The sequence below is a fragment of the Puntigrus tetrazona genome, chromosome 12 (genome assembly GCF_018831695.1).
Source record: "Puntigrus tetrazona isolate hp1 chromosome 12, ASM1883169v1, whole genome shotgun sequence".
NCBI classification, from domain to species: domain Eukaryota; kingdom Metazoa; phylum Chordata; class Actinopteri; order Cypriniformes; family Cyprinidae; genus Puntigrus; species Puntigrus tetrazona.
In genome coordinates, this window is record NC_056710.1 from 13,828,246 (window position 1) to 13,846,119 (window position 17,874).

The following is a 17,874-nucleotide window of genomic DNA, read 5'->3' on the forward strand; positions in this document are numbered from 1 at the left end:
ATCTTTGAATTGATTCAATGCCAAACAATAACAAAATATGTCTTGCAAGTGACCTGATAAATGCTTTATAAGGTTCTTGAACACAGTTAGAGTCAAAAGTGCATTTTACTTATTGCATGCAGGAATTATTCAAGCAATTGTTGCTATTTTGAATACATTTAAAATGAGATAAATTCTCTTTGTCACTGTACAGCAATTAAAAAACATATTTATGATTTATAATCGATAAAACAATCAAGCTAAATGGCATATTTTCTTTACACATTTCTGGCTTAGGACCAAGCTTTACAAATGACATGATTTCAGCTGCTTATCTCTCTTAAATAGTTTTGTGGTTGAAAGAAGAAAAAAACGCAATGAAAAGCACTTGTCATTTCATGTAAACAAAACCTTATACTTTTAAACTCCGGATTAAAATAACCAAAATTTATTCGAACATACAAAAATGAGTCCTAGCAAAATACAAATAGAAAAACTAATCATTAATATTTGCATTTCTTTTTCTGGTCACAACATTTTGTAAAACAAAAAAGCACTAAAATAACTGCACGTTCATAAATGATTATGCAAATGTGATGCCACTCGTTAAAAGACTATTAGTCTCAAAAGTCGGTCCATTAGAGGAACACGGTTCATAAAGATTAAAACGCTATAGTGCTGAGAGCAAAGCAGAACTCTTGAGGAGAAGTCTTTGAGTGTAGAAAGGTGGGAGAGACCTGTACTCAAACACTGGCCCAGACCCCAGCCGCTCTGCCTACAAGCTCCATTTGCCCTCCAAATGAGCAAACAAGTACCCCATCACCCGGGATATTCACGGCGTTTAATCTCAGAGTTCCTCAAAGGAAAGAAGTCAAAAAGAGACTGATGATCTACCTATATCTGAGAAAACGGCTTTGATTAGCAATTGCCTAAAAGCAGTGATGAGCGAGTGATTTCTTCCCGATACCTTGAACAATGTCGCCATCTGTCGTTCACAGAAGGAAACGTGTTGAACCTGACGGTGGTTTATCGTCTCTGTATTGGTGTGACAAAATCTAAGAGAAAACTTTTTTTAATATCATGCAATATTATTTTTAAATATGTTTCAATATTAAAATATATCTAGCTTCATGTAAACGAGCTAGATTCCTCAATGTACTCTCCAATAATTACTTTATATAATATGAGGGGAAAGCATTCAGCGAGATTACATTTTATGTTTGTATACATGCATAATGTATACGCAGAAATCTAAATTTGGACGCTTATACGAGTAACAGAGTGGACGGGCATATTAAGGCACAGAAGACAGACTTTTCCTCTTGCTTTAAACAATTAAACTACGCCTCCATTACTTCATTTCTTTTGACCAATCGAAAGCCGCTAGCAATTGTGTTTGGCTTTAACAGCCCCTGACTGACTTTCAGCCAAACGCAAATAAGCTTTTGCTTTTTGTTTTTCGCTTTGCAAGCATGTGCTCGTTTTTTATATATTTAGCACTCTTGCTTTTTTGCTAATATAAGGCCTCCGCGGGGGTTCTCGGCTTTAAGACCCGGCGCCCCCATTATCAAAATGAAGCCATCATGAAGGGAGCATACCTTCGGGATGTCCTTCTGATATCTGCCTACTTTCTCTTGAAAAATGGCAGGGTTAAGAGGTCGGCCGGTCCCCGTCTGCCGCCGAACAGGAGGCTTAGTCTGGCGAGTGGGATGGAACGAAGACTTCAAACCGCGGGTGAACGGGTGAGTGCGAGCGAGGGTAAAGAGAGAGAAGCTCCAGGGAGGCCAGAGGAGGGGAAGGGCAGGACAAGGCCTTGATTTCCCGTGGAAGCACAACAAAGCCTCTGCTTTTTTAGAGAAAGCAGCGATGGCCCTCTCCCTGACACCTCTTAGAAGTTTGCGTGTGTGCTCACGTTGCGTGGCAGAGAGGATAAGCCATCCACGCTAAAGCATTTGGCACTTCTGAGGAGCTAGCTGAATCTCCCGGCTTTAGGACAAGTTTCTGGGGTTTGCTATCACCGGCAGCTTCAGGGGGATCTGTTCTTCAAATGCACATAAACTCAAAGCACCAAGGAGAAAAAAGGCTTTCAATCAGAACAATTACTATGTCAGTCTAAAAAAAAAAACACAAAACATCTGTCTAGTAAAAAAATACATAAAATTAAAAAATGTAAATAATACAATACGTGTGTATGTTTTTATAGTAGAGACTAAATCAGAAACGACTACCCAACTATTGTAAATTTGCATTAATATATTCTCAAATTCTCAATTTTATTGTTACCATTATCAAACCAAATGAATTTGAAGTTCTTAAATGATCAAAAAAAGTTAAATCATTTGATCTTATTAACTGAGTTTGGAAAGCACAATTCGTTTTTGAAACAAACAACAGCTTAAAATGTTAACAGCACCCAACATCTTGCATATCCATGATTAGTTTGCAAAAATATCTAAGAAAAAAAACAAGGTAAAAGGCAAAGGAATGTAACCATGAGCAGTGCACTAAACCCTTTCACAGCGGGTGTTAATTGCATGATAATTAAGCACGGCAACAGTCAAGCAGGAGAAGCTAAAGATTAATCATCGGCCAATTAAATGCCCACGGTGAGGAACGTGAGGCCCCTCGGAGACGAGAGATCTCCACTGTGATCTGAGCTATCAGCACAGCGGCACAACATCAGATCACTGGCAAAAGATCCTTTTCAAAAATCTTCTCATTTATGTCAGCCTTTTTGGAATCGTTGTGGATGCCGTAGCCATCTGGTAATTGATATCAAGAGCACCTTGAGTTAGGTGCAGGTGCTGAGTTTGAAAGCAACGACTTCAGATGAAGAGAATTTGCTGCGTGCTGAGACTTCGTATGGTGGCATCAGCGAATGGAGTAGATTGCAAAGAGAACAAGGCTGCGGAGGAACTAAAATGCCTTAATACGCTTTCATTCCAATGTGATAGGTATTGTATGTGATATGTTATAATCTTTTCAAAAAAGGACACCTGTGTGTTATTCTTCCCCATGAACATGTTCATATTCAGTTAGTTTTTGTTTGTTTTTTTAAATTAAATATATGGATGTTATACTGTTGACCTAAGATGTTTATCTCACTGATTTAAATAGGATAAATTTATATCATATTGATGAAAAAATATTAAAAGGATAAGAAAATATATTTCATTCATTGTAATTAATAACATGAAGTGCATTAATTAAACATTACATAATGTCGAAGGTTACCAAAAAGGTGAATTTAATGAAAAGCTAAGCGTTAATTAAATCATAAAAATGTCAACTTAAAATAAATTATTGTAAAATAACATTAACATTTTTACACACACACACACACACACACACACACACACACACACACACACACACACACACACACACACACACACACACACACACACACACACACACACACACACACACACACACACACATATATGGAAAGGCAAGAAATGATGAATAAAATAAATGTTAAAAAAAAAAAAAGAACTTGTATACACTGATTGTAAAATATATAGAAAAACTTTTACAAATTAATTAATAATTAATACATATACGCTGATATATCAGTATACACAAAATCTGTAATATAAACGTATATTTGTGTTATTACGCACACACAATAGGGTTTACTAGAAACAGGGAATGTAGTGCATGATCCCGTTCTTAGAAACTCACACGGGCAAGGCCAACACCTCACATTCTAAATATTAAAGAATCAAAGTTTGTTTATTGTGTAGTTTATCCTCTCCTTATCCAGTATAGCATAAATGTGCCCATCTCAGAGAAAAGAAGACGTGTATTTGAATAAGACTATTGCAGTATGGGAGTAAGAAAGACAAACATGGTGATGTAAAACAAGCAAAGGAAAAATTTGGCTTCAGAGGAAAAGCGTCTCATTAAGGTTTGATGTGTGTGGGGTGGATTCTTCATGGGCAGGTAGAGTTATGAATAACTAAACAAGGACATCTGGCAAAAAATACAGGCCTGCTCTCCTTTGCCCAAGTGGTAGTTGCAAAAAATACACTCTGAATTAACCACAGTGGAAATGTCAACGACCTTCGGTGGGTTTTGAGTTGAAGAATCAAGCTTCAGACAACTTGTGTATGTGCGCGTGTTTATGTGCAGAAGAAAGAGGCCAAAGAAAGTATTCACGCAATCCGTGTTTGCTTTGATTGGTATAAGGACGTTTTTAATACTCACAAAATCTTTCTCAAGTTTCTCCATCTCTTGCTTGTAGCTCTTCAGACGGCTGTTGTACATGCCTCGGCTCTGAATAGGAATCTCTCGAACCTCCAGGTCCATCTGCTCGAGCTAGAAACACCAATTAAACTCAGCGTAAACAATCAAACTACCTCGCATACCATTTCGATACAAAAAAATTTAACTGTCTAGCTAGTTTACTGTCAACCAGAGGCAGCGTAGAGGCATCGATTCAGGCACCCGGCAAATCAAGTCATGTTAGGAGGTGCCGCTTCATTAAAACCTCTGGCGCGGTTGAGCTCTGACAACTACGACATGTGTCCGTGTCACATGTGAGCAAACCGGCGTGCACAAAAGGGCCCCGCTGATTTACACTGTCCAATCAACATGACATGATGGGACAATTTACATGCGACACACATCCCTCCTTTCGGCACCTGCCACGGCGCCTTCCCCCAATAATGGCGTGAAATGTGTCGCGTGGTGTCACTTAAAAGCGCATTATGTGGATGTGATCACACCGTTAGCACAGAGCAGCCTTCAGCCAGATGAAGAGTGTCTCATGTCACCGGCGACATTGCAGGTGTTGTTTATGCAGGGGGGAAATTTTTCCAAATTCATTATTTAGAAAACGAGTGAGTGGAAATTACTGATCAAAGACCCACCAACTCTCTGACTTCTTCAAGCTGTTTGTCGACATTTAGAACCAGCTGTGTCTTCTCCTCTGAAAGAGAAAAAGAGGAAAACATATTGATCAGTGGATGGAGGAGCTGTGCTTCATGACAACAGCCCGACTCCCCCGCAACAACAAGGGAGCAAATAAAAACAAGCCTGCATTTGAAGATATATTTACACATTCTCAACGCACAAAGATCCATATTTGATGTGTCTTATTTTTCCACGTGTAAACGCCTTTGTTAGTTCGTGAAGGAGCGCAGAGACGCCTCTTGGCAACTCAAAAGAGGAGAGAGATGTCAGCTCCGCCAAACTCTGCCGTTCTGCCACCCACTCCGAACGACTACAATGAGGTTGTATTGGTTTTTATCCACTGGTACGAGCCAGGCCAAAGTACAGAGCATGACCAAAATTCCCTTATCTAATTTGCATCTACATCACCCCTGATGTTTATTTGGAAGATGACAGATGCATGCTGCACGTTGTATCTACTTCTTGAAATGTGTTTATTAAACTTTTTTTATACTAATAATAAAAGATTTCTATTACAAATAAAAGCTGTTGTTTTGAACTTTCTATGCATCATACATTACTAAGAACATGCATAATGGTTTGTAAAAAAAAAAATATTAAAGGGACATTCCACCTTTTTTTTTTTATTTCTCCAACTCCACCAGAATTAAAAAGTTGAGTTTTACCATTTTTGAATCCATTCAGCTGATTTCCGACAGCACTTTTAGCATAACTCAGCATTGATCATTTGATCCGATTAGACCAGAAGCATCTTGTTTAAAAATAATTAAAAAGTTTCAATATTTTTCCTATTTAAAACTTGACTCTTCTGTAGTTACACTGTGTACTAAGCCCTATGGAAAATGAAAAGTTGTGGTTTTCTAGGCTGATACGACTAGGAACTACACTCTCATTTTGTCGTAATAATCAAAGAAGTTTGCTTCTGTACCATGGCCACAGCAGGCGCAGTGATATCGCGCAGCGCCTGAAACAGCCAGACCCTGGAGACTATTTTCCACATGCGCTGCACGATATTATAAACGAGATGCTTCTGGTCTAATCAGATTCAATTATCTATGCTAAGCTATGCTAAAAGTGCTATTGTCAGACCCGGATATTGGCTGAATGGAGTGTTCCTTTAAGCAGCATGTCTATTTTCAACACTAATATTAATAAGATATATGTTTCTTGAGCATCAAAATTTGCATATCTGAATTTTCTATTATCTCTGACATTAAAACGTGAAATAATAACTGCCGAAAATTCTCCTTTGCCATCATAGTAAAAAATGAAGTCAAAATATATAAAAACAGAAGCTTGTGTGTGTGTGGCTTGACAAATACCGGCCACTGTGGCTAGTGGTTTTCCAAATTTACTAGCCACTCAGCATTTTCACTATATATTTTATGAACCTAACCGTATTAAATGCATGCAGATTTTTTTGCTAATATAGCTAATAAAATGTAAAAATAAAAAATTAAAAAAAACTATAAAGCTACTATAAACGTAAACTGCCTGGTGACAGTAATTAATGAATCATTGAAGCCTTTAAATTTTTCGTTCAACACAGACCTAACCCATAAATTCAATTCAATTTCAACAAATTCAAATACTGAAATAAAATGTACATTACATTACTCATGTACATTAACTTTCAATCTTGTAGCCTATATCATGTAAAATTTGCAGTCGTGGTTTTGAGGGAACTGTCCTCTCTTGGTCGTGTAATGTTGCTATAAATATAAAAATGTACTTACATTTTTATTTTTCATTTGTGTGCAGTTGCATTTAGTTGTTTGGATTTCTCCACACGATTCTCTCACATCTGAGTGAGCCTCTTTGGCATTACTCATTATCTTATAAATTGCCGTTTGCATCAAATGTAAATATATATAAATAAAACACACACTCACAGTTTTTACATGAAACTACAGCCCTAACTTAATATCTGTTACTACATTACATATTTTAGTACAGTTGAAATGTTGGCTTGACCAGTTAGCATCCAAAACCAGAACTATTCATTTATAATACGAATTTTGTAATGATAGAAGCACTCCATAAATAAATAACCCTGTGAAAGTACATCAGTGCTTCTACTAATCAAACAAGACCTGTGAAGCACATCAAACCACGTCAAGCGATAGCACTAATCATGAAGAAAAAAACATCAAGCGATATCAAACGGGAAGCTGTCAATAAGCTGGAAACTAAAGCGAACTTCTGTTTTGCCCTTTGGCTTTCCAATGTCTTTTGGTGGTCATCAATCCATTTTTAAAATCCGTGTGCAACTTCACAGCCCACACAGTGTAAACAGCCAGGGGCGATTCTCTACAAGGTGAGCAAACACTGGAGCCTCTCTATTCACCCCTGGCATAGGGCAGGTTGAAATATATATCTCACTATTGCAGGTGCACGGGGCAGTACCACAAGGTCAGGTGCTCTTTGGGCAAAGCGTTGCACTGAGAAAAGTTCGACTCGCAGACGCGTCTTTGCATCTCTGCTCAATTTTTCATTGTGTGTGACTGACAGCTCTTTCTCTTTGTGCAAATCTACCTAAAAAAGCACTCACATTTATGTTTAATGGAGCAAGGCCTTGCATTATTTTCAAATTCATGTTTCGCAACTAGTTTTGCGCTGTTCAACAAAACAAAACATCTTGGAGATTCTCAAGTGAATGAATGTGGTTTGTTGAGCGAAAAAAAAAAAAAAAAAAATGGCCAAGGGCATTACATCTATCCACTGGTCTTTATCAATGCTTCTACACATGTGACACTGTACAATGCCATGAGAACAACAGCATAAGCCGCTTTGTTGAAGCCATTGTTGGTCACAAACAAATTTGTGTACCTAGGAAAGAGAAAAAGCGATTTTTTTTTTTATGGGCATAATTGAGATTTGAATTCAAGAGCCGAACTCCTCTGGCAACACTGAGGAAGGTTTGGCCATCACTAATGAGTATGCTTTGCTTATGGCTTTGTTCATATTCAGTGGACTTATTTAAATACATTTAGCAGCTGGTGGTGGGCCGGTCTGATGACACACTGTTTGTTTCTGTCGAGCTCTGAAGAAGCAATTTAAGCTTCAACAATTCACCACACATTCTCATTCTTTTCAGTACGCTTAAATAATGCAAAGAAAAGCCAGTCGCGTTGCAATTGTTTGACAGCGCTCACTGAACTGAGTACACGCTGCTGTACGATTTTGAATAAGTGATTAATCACCTTTTGTTGACGCACAATAGAGGCACGGAGCGAGTACATCAGGTTATTATGAGACCAGACCTCTGAGTTTTAATACTGACTGAAAGCAATCATTTACATTAAAAGTCACCAGGCTGTATGAAAGTAACCTTTCATTGCTTTTCACCGACTTTTAGTTTCAATCCTGCAAAGTCAGAACAAGATCTGAATTAATTTTATGTATTGAATTTTGAACTGCGTGTCTGAAGTTCACAACATGAGCGAAACAAAAAGTTGTATCAACTTCAAAAGCATCCTAAAGGAGAATTTCCAGAAGATAGACCATATCTAGCAATACCACACTTTTGCTTCCCTGAACAGTTCAAAAAGGGCAAACCGGCATACGGAAACACTGAAAACAAGAAACCCAAGCAAACATTGACATTGCTCTTGGCCATAAGGTTGTATCAAGATATTTCAGAGCTTTTTAAGCAAATGCATTCAGAAATGTTGTGTTAAATGTGTTATGTGAACTCAATAAACAAGTTAAAAGACATTTCAAAATATAATAGTTAAAGGTTTATTACAAGAAATTAAAAAGAACATTGTACACTAACTTTCAAATGTTTGGGCCGTAAGGTTAGGAAAGTAAGAAATGAAAGCTTAACATTAACAATAAAAATTTGTATTCATTTGCATTTATTTGTAAAAAAAAATATTATTGATAATATAAGAAATGTGTGTGCACCAAATCAGCATATTACAATGATCTTGAATGATCTCAGGAAAAATACAAATGAAAATTCAGCTTTTTGTAACATTTTATTTTAAAATGCATTAAAAATATTATACAATATTTCACAATATTACTGTATTTTTTATCAAATACATCAAACCTTAATAAGCATAAGAGACGTGTCATAAATATTTCATGGTTACACTTTAGTTTGGGGACAAATTCTCACTATTAACTACAACTGCTGCTTATTAATAGTCAGTAAAGTAGTAGTTAAGTTTAGATATGGTATAGGATTAAGGGATATAAAATAGGGTAATACAGAATAAGTCATGTAATATGTGCTAAAAATAAGTGCCAATATGCTAGTAATGAACTAATTAGCAACTCTTGAGTAACTAATAGTGAGAACTCATTTCTAAAAGTGTCACCTACTTAAAAAAAAAAAAACAAATATATCTTACTAAACCCAAAATTTGAACAATAGTGTAGGGTATATTTCATCTGCTGTGTAAAATACATTTTAATATTACACTGATGTATTTCAGTCTATTCTTCACTTTTCTGCTTTCATTTGTTATCGTCCCACCATTCAACCGAGTAATATTAGACAAACCCTAAGAGGATGGAACTTATTTGTTATGGGCTTCCGAGACACCGTTATGACTGGAAAGAAAATTCTTTCTAAACGCAGGCTTGATGATATTTTATTTTTAGGCCCTCTGAGCATTCTCTCACCTATCCAACATCACACTTATCTCATAGCATCGTCCCCATGGCAACGTATTCATCTGATTAATCTTAGTAATTAAATGCACATAACAATTAAAGCAGCAGTAGCTTTACAGATGCACAAGTAGACTTAGGACAACCTGCAGTCCTGATTGGTCCCAACTGGAGCACATTCTCATATCAGCAATATTCTGATTAAAATATCCATCTTTAGTATAGAAATGTTGACTTAAGCTGCCTCTGTGTACATATCTATGTAATAAAGTATACAGCATCTACGCTGACTTACTAAAATGGGCTAAAACAGGGGTCCATGACCTCTAGGGGCTCCAAGGCGGTACTGCAGAGGACCATCTGAATTTTCAGCAGCCATTACTCCAGTCTATAGGGTCACGTGATCCTTCATCATTCCAATGTGATACTTTTTTGCTCAGTTATTATCAGTTTGTACTGGTCCTCAAATATTAAGAACAGTTATTATTATCAAAGTGATAATGATGAGCAAAAAGCTCAATTAAATAGTTATTTAATACAGTTAGAAATGTTTGCCGTTATTTTTTTAGAATGTTGGTATTTTTAATAGTAGCATTTCACAGCTTCCACAAAAATAGTAAGGCAACAAAAACATTGGGAGTGGTAAGAAGTGATTCTTGAGCGCGATTTCTAAAGGATCGTGTGACGAGTTATAACAAAAGTTTAACTAAATATATTATCGCTCCTCAATAATATAATAATCATAAAGAAAAAGCATATAAATAATGAAAGCATCCTAATAAAGTGCAAAAGTAAATACAATCTGATAATACACAAATGTTAGCCAATGACTGCCAGGCTTGATATGCAACTCCAATTCTTACGCATCTCTCCTGAAATATTTTACAGATTTTTCTGACCTTTTCAGTTTAAATTCACCCATTCGATTCAAGTCTTCAGGTTTGACAAAATGTATTGTTGATCTGTTATGTTCACAACAGCAGTTTTGGGAATAATGGAGTTTTATTCTTGTGTATTTCACAATAACAGTATATAATAAATACAGTCAGCCCCCCTCAAAATAAAAACGACAGCTATCATTGTCCATTATAATAATGCCAACAACACAGACGGGGTGTCAAAATATTATCTTGCATTTCTGTTTCAGTGTATATTGTTTGTACTGTGCTCTTGTTTAATGCCGTGAGCTCCAAACTTGCATTCTTCTCTACTTCAGCCAACTCTCAACAAGCACAACATGACATCCCAGATCCATGTCACCCAAATCCTGCATCTTCACACTCTACTGGACACTCATCTGACACACTGGATATCTGACACCATGACCCTCACGAAACCATAGCTGATTTGACAAATGATATGGGACGTTTCTAAATAATATACCGACCAGACACGCCAACAGAGAGAATGAATCATTAAATGAGCCGTTTAAATCTTCCTGACATGAATGTTTTGCTAGTAGCTTAAATACCAGCCACTTACCACCGGCTAGTTTGGGTATTCTTCCGATTTTGTTGGTTATTTCCGCGGTGAGGGTGCCAAAGTCCTGCTCGTACGCTTCGAAATCAGAAGACATGTTGTATTTTTGTTTTAAAAGATTAAAAGATAGAGGAACTGTGCTGCGTTAGACACTGTTGCTTCTGCCTGCTCTTTATTGATGTCCCACGTCACTTCCGGGTGGTGTCACGGGAATTTGTTCGCGATCTCTTCCTGTCAATGGTTCCGCCGTGGTGTGACTCGCGCGTGGTTTGTCTTTCTCGTTGAATTATGGTTTAGTTCAACGAAAAACAGAATTCGCCTCTGACAGTATTACGGGCGTTAAATAGCAAGGTCGCTGATTCATCTTAAGCGTGACTTTCGGTTTTTCTTTGACTGTGATCGCGCGAGGAAATGTCGAGGTAGGTGTTAACGATTAAATTTTCCATTTTCAAAACAGTGTCTTCGGCAATCAAAGATACATATGTTGCTGCCGTCATAATGAAACATGCAAAACTTCATACATGTCTCTTTTGATAACCTTGACCTTTTTTGAGGCATGTGTCATTGATTAAATCTGAAATCTTGTGGATTGGTCATTAAGAGATTTCTAAAATTTATAGCTAATTTCTACAGTTAGCCTCTATTTTCTTCTGTATTTAATGCAATACGTATGTGGAATTTCACCGAATAGACTCTGAAATCGGATTGCATTTAAATGAGACGTTGAGTAATGGAGAACCGGTTAGTTCATTTCATTCGGACTGACAACAACTTGATAGAGTTTCCGAGTTACTTCTGGTGCTGGACATGTTAAAATCACTGGTCTTTTATTTGTTTAACCACAAACCAAAGCTAACAAGAATCAGATCAAGCACGATTAACCTAAATTATGTAATACAGGAGCATAGAAAAAAAAAAGCTTTGGGCGTGCCATGAGAAAACATAATTGACATGTAACATTAACCATTGCATTCTCTGAATAGTCCTGATTTCCCTTTAGGCCTGCGTTATGTTATAATGTCATCACTAAACATGCTAGGCTTAGTGTTTAGACATAGAAGGATACGCATAGGATAAGCGTAATGCATTATAAGGTGCATTTTTGTGTTGTGCAGACAGTTGGCCTAGCCTTTAACAAAAATGCAATATTAATAAATGGACAGAGTTTGGAATTTGATTTTGTTCAAATTCCATATGACTAAATGAATGAAGTGACAGTGTATGAAGTATGGAAGTGATAAAATAATAAATATTCAATTACAAGAAATACCAAAGTAGAGATAGATAGATAGATAGATAACATAACATACATCATACACACACACACACACATATATATATATATATATATATATATATATATATATATATATATATATATATATTAAACTCTTCAATTATGTATATGATTTTTTTATGATAGATAGATAGATGGATAGATATTGATACGGATACCAGTTATGCAAAAATAACTGTGGTATTTTGACTTATGGCTACCATGTTGACATTTTATATGAAGTGAGTGATTTAGATCCTGTCTTCTTGTTCCATGTTCCTTGTCTTCTCCACCTTTCTTCTCTTCAGATGGATGGCATGGCTTTAGCTCGAGGATAGGGTGATCAGAGGATTAGTACGGAAGGATGCCACACGCTGACAAAGTCTGGAACTCTAGGAACCGGCGGGCCCCTGTGACTGGTGACGTAGCCGATCGCTGGTTGTTTCGTAGAAGACAGAAAAGATGCCCTTTGACCTCTTTAAGTCACTGCAGTAAACACAAACAACACGCCTGACTATTTCACCTGTTACACTGAGGACCTTAAAGACGCTGAAATCCACCGAAACAATGAATATTCTGTCCGCTATAATCGTGTTCGAGAACCTCCATGAGGTCAAGAGGCTGTTCCACTGGGGTCCGATCATCGCTCTGACGGTCATCGGCGTGTGCTCCTCCATGGCCATACTGGACTCCATCATCTGGTACTGGCCACTGGACACCACAGGAGGCAGCATCAACTTCATCATGCTCATTAACTGGACCGTCCTCATTCTTTACAACTACTTTAATGCCATGTTTGTAGGCCCTGGTTACATTCCTCTGGAGTGGAAACCGGTAAGTGTGTTTCGGGCTGTTATAGAACAGAATATTACAGCTTTTCAAAGAAGAGTCTTATGCTCACCAAAGCTGCATTGATTTGATAAAAACAGTTGTATTGGGATATTATTAAACATTTAAATAACTGTTTTCCATAAAAATATTTTAAATATGCATGTTATAGCAAAGCCTTTACTCTGGGTTTTTAGTTTCACATGATCCAAATAAAATAATTCTAATGTGCAAGAAACAGTTCCTAATATTATCAATATTGAAAACAGTCATGCTGCTTTATATTTCTTTGCAAAATGTAATGCATTTCTTGGGATTTAATTCAAAAGAACAGCATTCATTTGAAATAGAACTATTTTGTAACATTATAAAAGTCTATACCGTAACTTAATCAATTTAATGCATCCGTGTTGAATAAAAATATTCATTTCTTTCCAACAAAATCTTACTAACCCCAGACTTTTTAATAACACAGTACGCGAACAGTTTAAAGCATGTGTCTGTTGTATGAAATTGTCTGTTTTCTGAAGCCGTCTGCGTTCAGCATGTCTAATATGACTTGTGTTATTGTCTGTGTTTTCTAACAGGAGAATCAGCAAGATATAATGTACTTACAGTTCTGTAGATTGTGCCAAGGCTATAAAGCCCCAAGGTCACATCACTGTCGCAAATGTAACAGGTAGATTTGTCTCAAAACATCTTCTCCTATCCCGTTTTAATAAGTCATTTGTAGGTTAATTTTCCTAAAAATGCAATCTCATCCAGCCTAACATGTCAACATTGGATAAACCGGTGGTGTTAGTTCAGGGTGGGACTATTAGTTTGTCTACAATGTCAGATAGGTGGTATTTTGATGAATATAGACTTCAGCTTTAAAAGGATAGTCTATCTACAAAAAAGCGAATTTTGTTCCAAAATTGGTCTTTTTTTATTTTGTCTTTATAATGAAAGTCTCGAAAATAGTTACACAGATTTGAAACAACATGAGTAAATTAAACTGTATATATTTGAATGAAATACCTTTAAGTATTAGTTTATTATTAAACCACTATGTGCTTTATATGTCAAAAATGTATAACGGATCTAAAAATGGTTTCGTCGCTCAGGTGTGTGATGAAGATGGATCATCACTGTCCCTGGATCAACAACTGCTGCGGTCACCTGAATCATGCGTACTTCACCAGCTTCCTCCTGCTTGCTCCAATGGGCTGCATACATGCCGCGCTAATATTTATCATGACCATGTACACTCAACTTTATGACCGGGTATATGTTTTTTCATAGCCTCGGATGTTAAATCTGTTAATCTGACAGCAAGCAACAGGCTAGGCTAAGCTTTTATTGAAATGTTCATACATTTCGTGACTAGTACTGCGTTTTCTCCGCTTTAGATCTCATTTGGTTGGAGCTCTGTGAAGATTGACATGAGCGCTGCTCGGCACGTCCACCATCCCATCATGCCTTTCAGCATCGCAGCATTTGCAGCCACTCTCTTTGCTCTGGGTCTGGCGCTGGGTACCACTATTGCTGTTGGGATGTTGTTTTTCATTCAGGTAGGACAATAGTTTCTCTCGCTTCCTTATTTTCTTTCATAGCAAATGAAATGAGATGTGTTTAAGTCGCAGTTTGCCGTTTTCCACATGGCCCACAGTGAATTTTGAAATCTTTATGTTTTAGATGAAGGTGATTCTTCGAAACAAAACTTCGATAGAAGCGTGGATTGAGGAGAAAGTAAGCTTGTTTTCAGTATACTTATCTTCTAAATGAGGTGACCTAATCCAATACTCTTTCCCTAAGCCAATACTCAGCAACACTCCCTCAGGAGTAGCCCTTTAAAGACTTCCCTGAACTATGAGCATGCATTGAATACATGCATTGAGGTGCTGAATGTCTTTTCAGTACTTTAAGTACAATAATCTAGACAGCTGGAGAGCAATATACACTACAGTCAAAAAGTTGGGGGTCTTTCAGATAAAAATTTTTTTTTTAAAGTCTGTTATTCTGTGTTCGTAAGACTGTATTTATTTGATCAGAAATGCAGTATAAATACATTAAAACCAGCAATATATTCTAAAAATGTAAACATTATTATTTTGTATTGTTATGATTAATAATTTTTTTAATTTCTTAATTTATTGTGGTAATCTGATGCTCATAAATCTTATCAGTTTTGGAAACCTTGTTGAAATTATGATTATGATTCTCTGATGAATTAAAAAGGTTAAAAGAACAACATTTATTTGAAATTATTCGAAATCTTTTAACGTTTTAAAGTCTTTATTCTCACTTATGATCAATTTAATGCATGACTACTAAATAAAGTTATTAGTAATATATAATAATTAAAAAAAAAAACTTACTGACTACAGACTTCTGTAATGTACTCATTCAGATTTTATTGATATGTAATTTTAAAATATAACTAAAATGGAACGTAACTGAAATTATCCTGCAACGTAAAGCTGATTTTAAAAAAAATATTCAGTGTAATCTTTCAATCGTGATCTATTAAAACTCATAATGTGTCAAGCACTATATAAATCTTTCATTCATTCTTTTATTCAGTCTTTCGTTCCTTCATACATTTATGGTAATAATAACGGCAAAACCCAGTTTTAAATGGTTTCAAATAGAGTTTAGCATATAGCTCAAAAATATTGCACAGTGCCTCTCCAAATGCTCTAGTACAGCATGAACATGTTTATTTGGTCTCCGTGGCTAGATGAGACCCAATGGAAGTAAATAACAAAAGACCATCTCTGATATCAGTAAGTCATGTGGGTTTCTTTACATTAAAACAAGAATCCCTATGTTCCCAGGCCAAAGACAGAATCCAGTACTACCAAACAGGTGAAGACTTCATCTTCCCCTATGATCTGGGCAGCAGGTGGGAGAACTTCAAGCAGGTGTTCACCTGGTCCAGCACCCCCTTAGGAGATGGAATCGAATGGCCAGTGCATGAGAAGTGTAACCAGTACACTCTGACCGTATGTACTCAACGTAACACATATTACTAATCATCCTTTAGCTATTAAATCACCGTTCTATACTTCTTTATTTAGATTGAGCAGCTGAAGCAAAAGCATGATAAACGCCAGAGGAGTGTGAGTATTGCCCGAATCACATTTAAACACTAGATGGCAGCATTTACCAAAGGACTGATGTGGTGACCGTCTGCTTCACAGGTGGAGTACAGAGTGGTGGAGGACTACAATGGTGCGTGTTGCCCGTTGGGAAAGGGACTGAATACTTTCTTTAGGACACCTTGTACAGAGGAACCCAGAATTAAACTCACAAAGGGAGAGACCATCTTTGCTACAAGAGGAACAAAGTGAGCTGTTGGTTTATATGCATGCATACACACACACACACACACACACACACACACATATATATATATATATATATATATATATATATATATATATATATATATATATATATATATATATATATTATTTAAATTGTTGCTGCTCTTAAGAATTTTATGTTCATCTGAAAATCCTGTATTGTGGATTTTCACAATAAAAATAATGCATTGTGGTGCAATGTATTTTCACCAAAATATTAATCGTTATATTAAACTGTTACATACTACTTAAAACAATATACAACAATAAATACTTCTTATGAATAAAATCAGCATATTAGAATGATTTCCAAATGATTCTGTGATGTTGACAACTAGAGAAATTGATCGAATTCAGCTTTGCCATAAATAAATGTGAAAAAATTATATTATTTTATAATAAATGAAAATAGAATAGTTATTTTAAATTGTGATAATATTTTCACAGTTTTACTGTTTACACTAATTTCAAGCATAAAACATAAAAAAAAATAACCAAAGCATATTTAAAATAGTTCTTGATGTCTTTGGAGGGAATTTTTTTTTTTTTTTATTAACAAAATTATTATTTGTTAATATTGTATAACAAATTATTATTTGTTTTTATTAATCAACAGATGGTGGATGTATGGAGACAAAGTTTTGAACGAGGAACAGGCAAAAGGTAAAGTTTTCAAAATATTATATGATCAAATTCACAAATTAAATTTGCATCGATTTTAAAATGATATCTCTCCCTAAAGCTGGAGCTCGAATTAGAGGATGGTTTCCACGCAGATGTGTTGAGAAGTGTCACTATGACTCGGCAAATAATTCGACAAGTGAAGAAAAGAAAGAACAATGATACAGAATTATATATTTCACAGATGGCTTTGAACAGAGGACCTAATATTAGGGCCTGAACCCTGCTGAGATGCAAATTTCTTTCTGATTCTTTTGTAAAGCTGTTCAATGGCACCAGCGCTAAGTGTTGAGGAAAATTGATACTGACAGACACCCCAAAGTTATTCACTTGCGTAACTTAATAACATTTCATTTCCAAAGAACAGCTGCCAGAGAAACTGGCAAACGAGGAATAAATAGAGGTTTTATTAAAACAGGATCGGGGCATATGGCAGTATATTCTTTAAAGGGGGTTATTAAGATGTTTACTTGAAACTTATTTCTTCTTCTTGCCTTTCTCTTTCTCGCTTGCTCTCTCGTTCGTTGATGCTCACACTGATTATGCAAAGCCTTTTTTTTCCAATTGTAACAAGGTCTTTGTCATGCAAATTGTCTGAATCGTTTATATAATGGAAATTACTATTTTATTTTATTTTTGATGGCTTACTTTTTTGTAAAACTGATGTCAACCTCGCCGTTTTCAGAGACAAATAAACAACCGTGATCTGTATAGTAATTTCATCATTTTATGTTCTTCGTA

The 17,874-nt window shown here is 36.1% G+C and overlaps 2 protein-coding genes across 5 annotated transcripts in view; one reads left to right on the top strand and one right to left on the bottom strand.

Annotated features, from left to right (window-relative positions):
* vti1a (vesicle transport through interaction with t-SNAREs 1A) overlaps nucleotides 1–11,211 on the bottom strand; it is a 119,786-nt gene extending 108,575 nt beyond the window's left edge. For all 4 annotated transcript variants that reach the window (XM_043253479.1, XM_043253481.1, XM_043253478.1 and 1 more), the window contains exons 1-3: nucleotides 11,002–11,211; nucleotides 4,854–4,912; nucleotides 4,189–4,299 (exon numbers count right to left, since the gene is read on the bottom strand). In XM_043253479.1, the coding sequence (XP_043109414.1) occupies nucleotides 4,189–4,299; nucleotides 4,854–4,912; nucleotides 11,002–11,095 (264 nt within the window). In that variant the 5' untranslated portion in view covers nucleotides 11,096–11,211. The remainder of the gene's footprint in view (nucleotides 1–4,188; nucleotides 4,300–4,853; nucleotides 4,913–11,001) is intronic.
* A 26-nt stretch (nucleotides 11,212–11,237) lies between these two features.
* Nucleotides 11,238–17,844, top strand: zdhhc6 (zinc finger DHHC-type palmitoyltransferase 6). The gene is made up of 11 exons (XM_043253474.1): nucleotides 11,238–11,417; nucleotides 12,583–13,108; nucleotides 13,690–13,781; nucleotides 14,209–14,368; nucleotides 14,494–14,655; nucleotides 14,780–14,833; nucleotides 15,922–16,089; nucleotides 16,165–16,206; nucleotides 16,288–16,433; nucleotides 17,069–17,115; nucleotides 17,195–17,844. Exons 2-11 carry the CDS (start codon nucleotides 12,842–12,844, stop codon nucleotides 17,293–17,295), a joined length of 1,239 nt encoding a protein of 412 aa, XP_043109409.1. The 5' UTR covers nucleotides 11,238–11,417; nucleotides 12,583–12,841; the 3' UTR covers nucleotides 17,296–17,844.
* The last annotated feature ends 30 nt before the right edge of the window (nucleotides 17,845–17,874 follow it).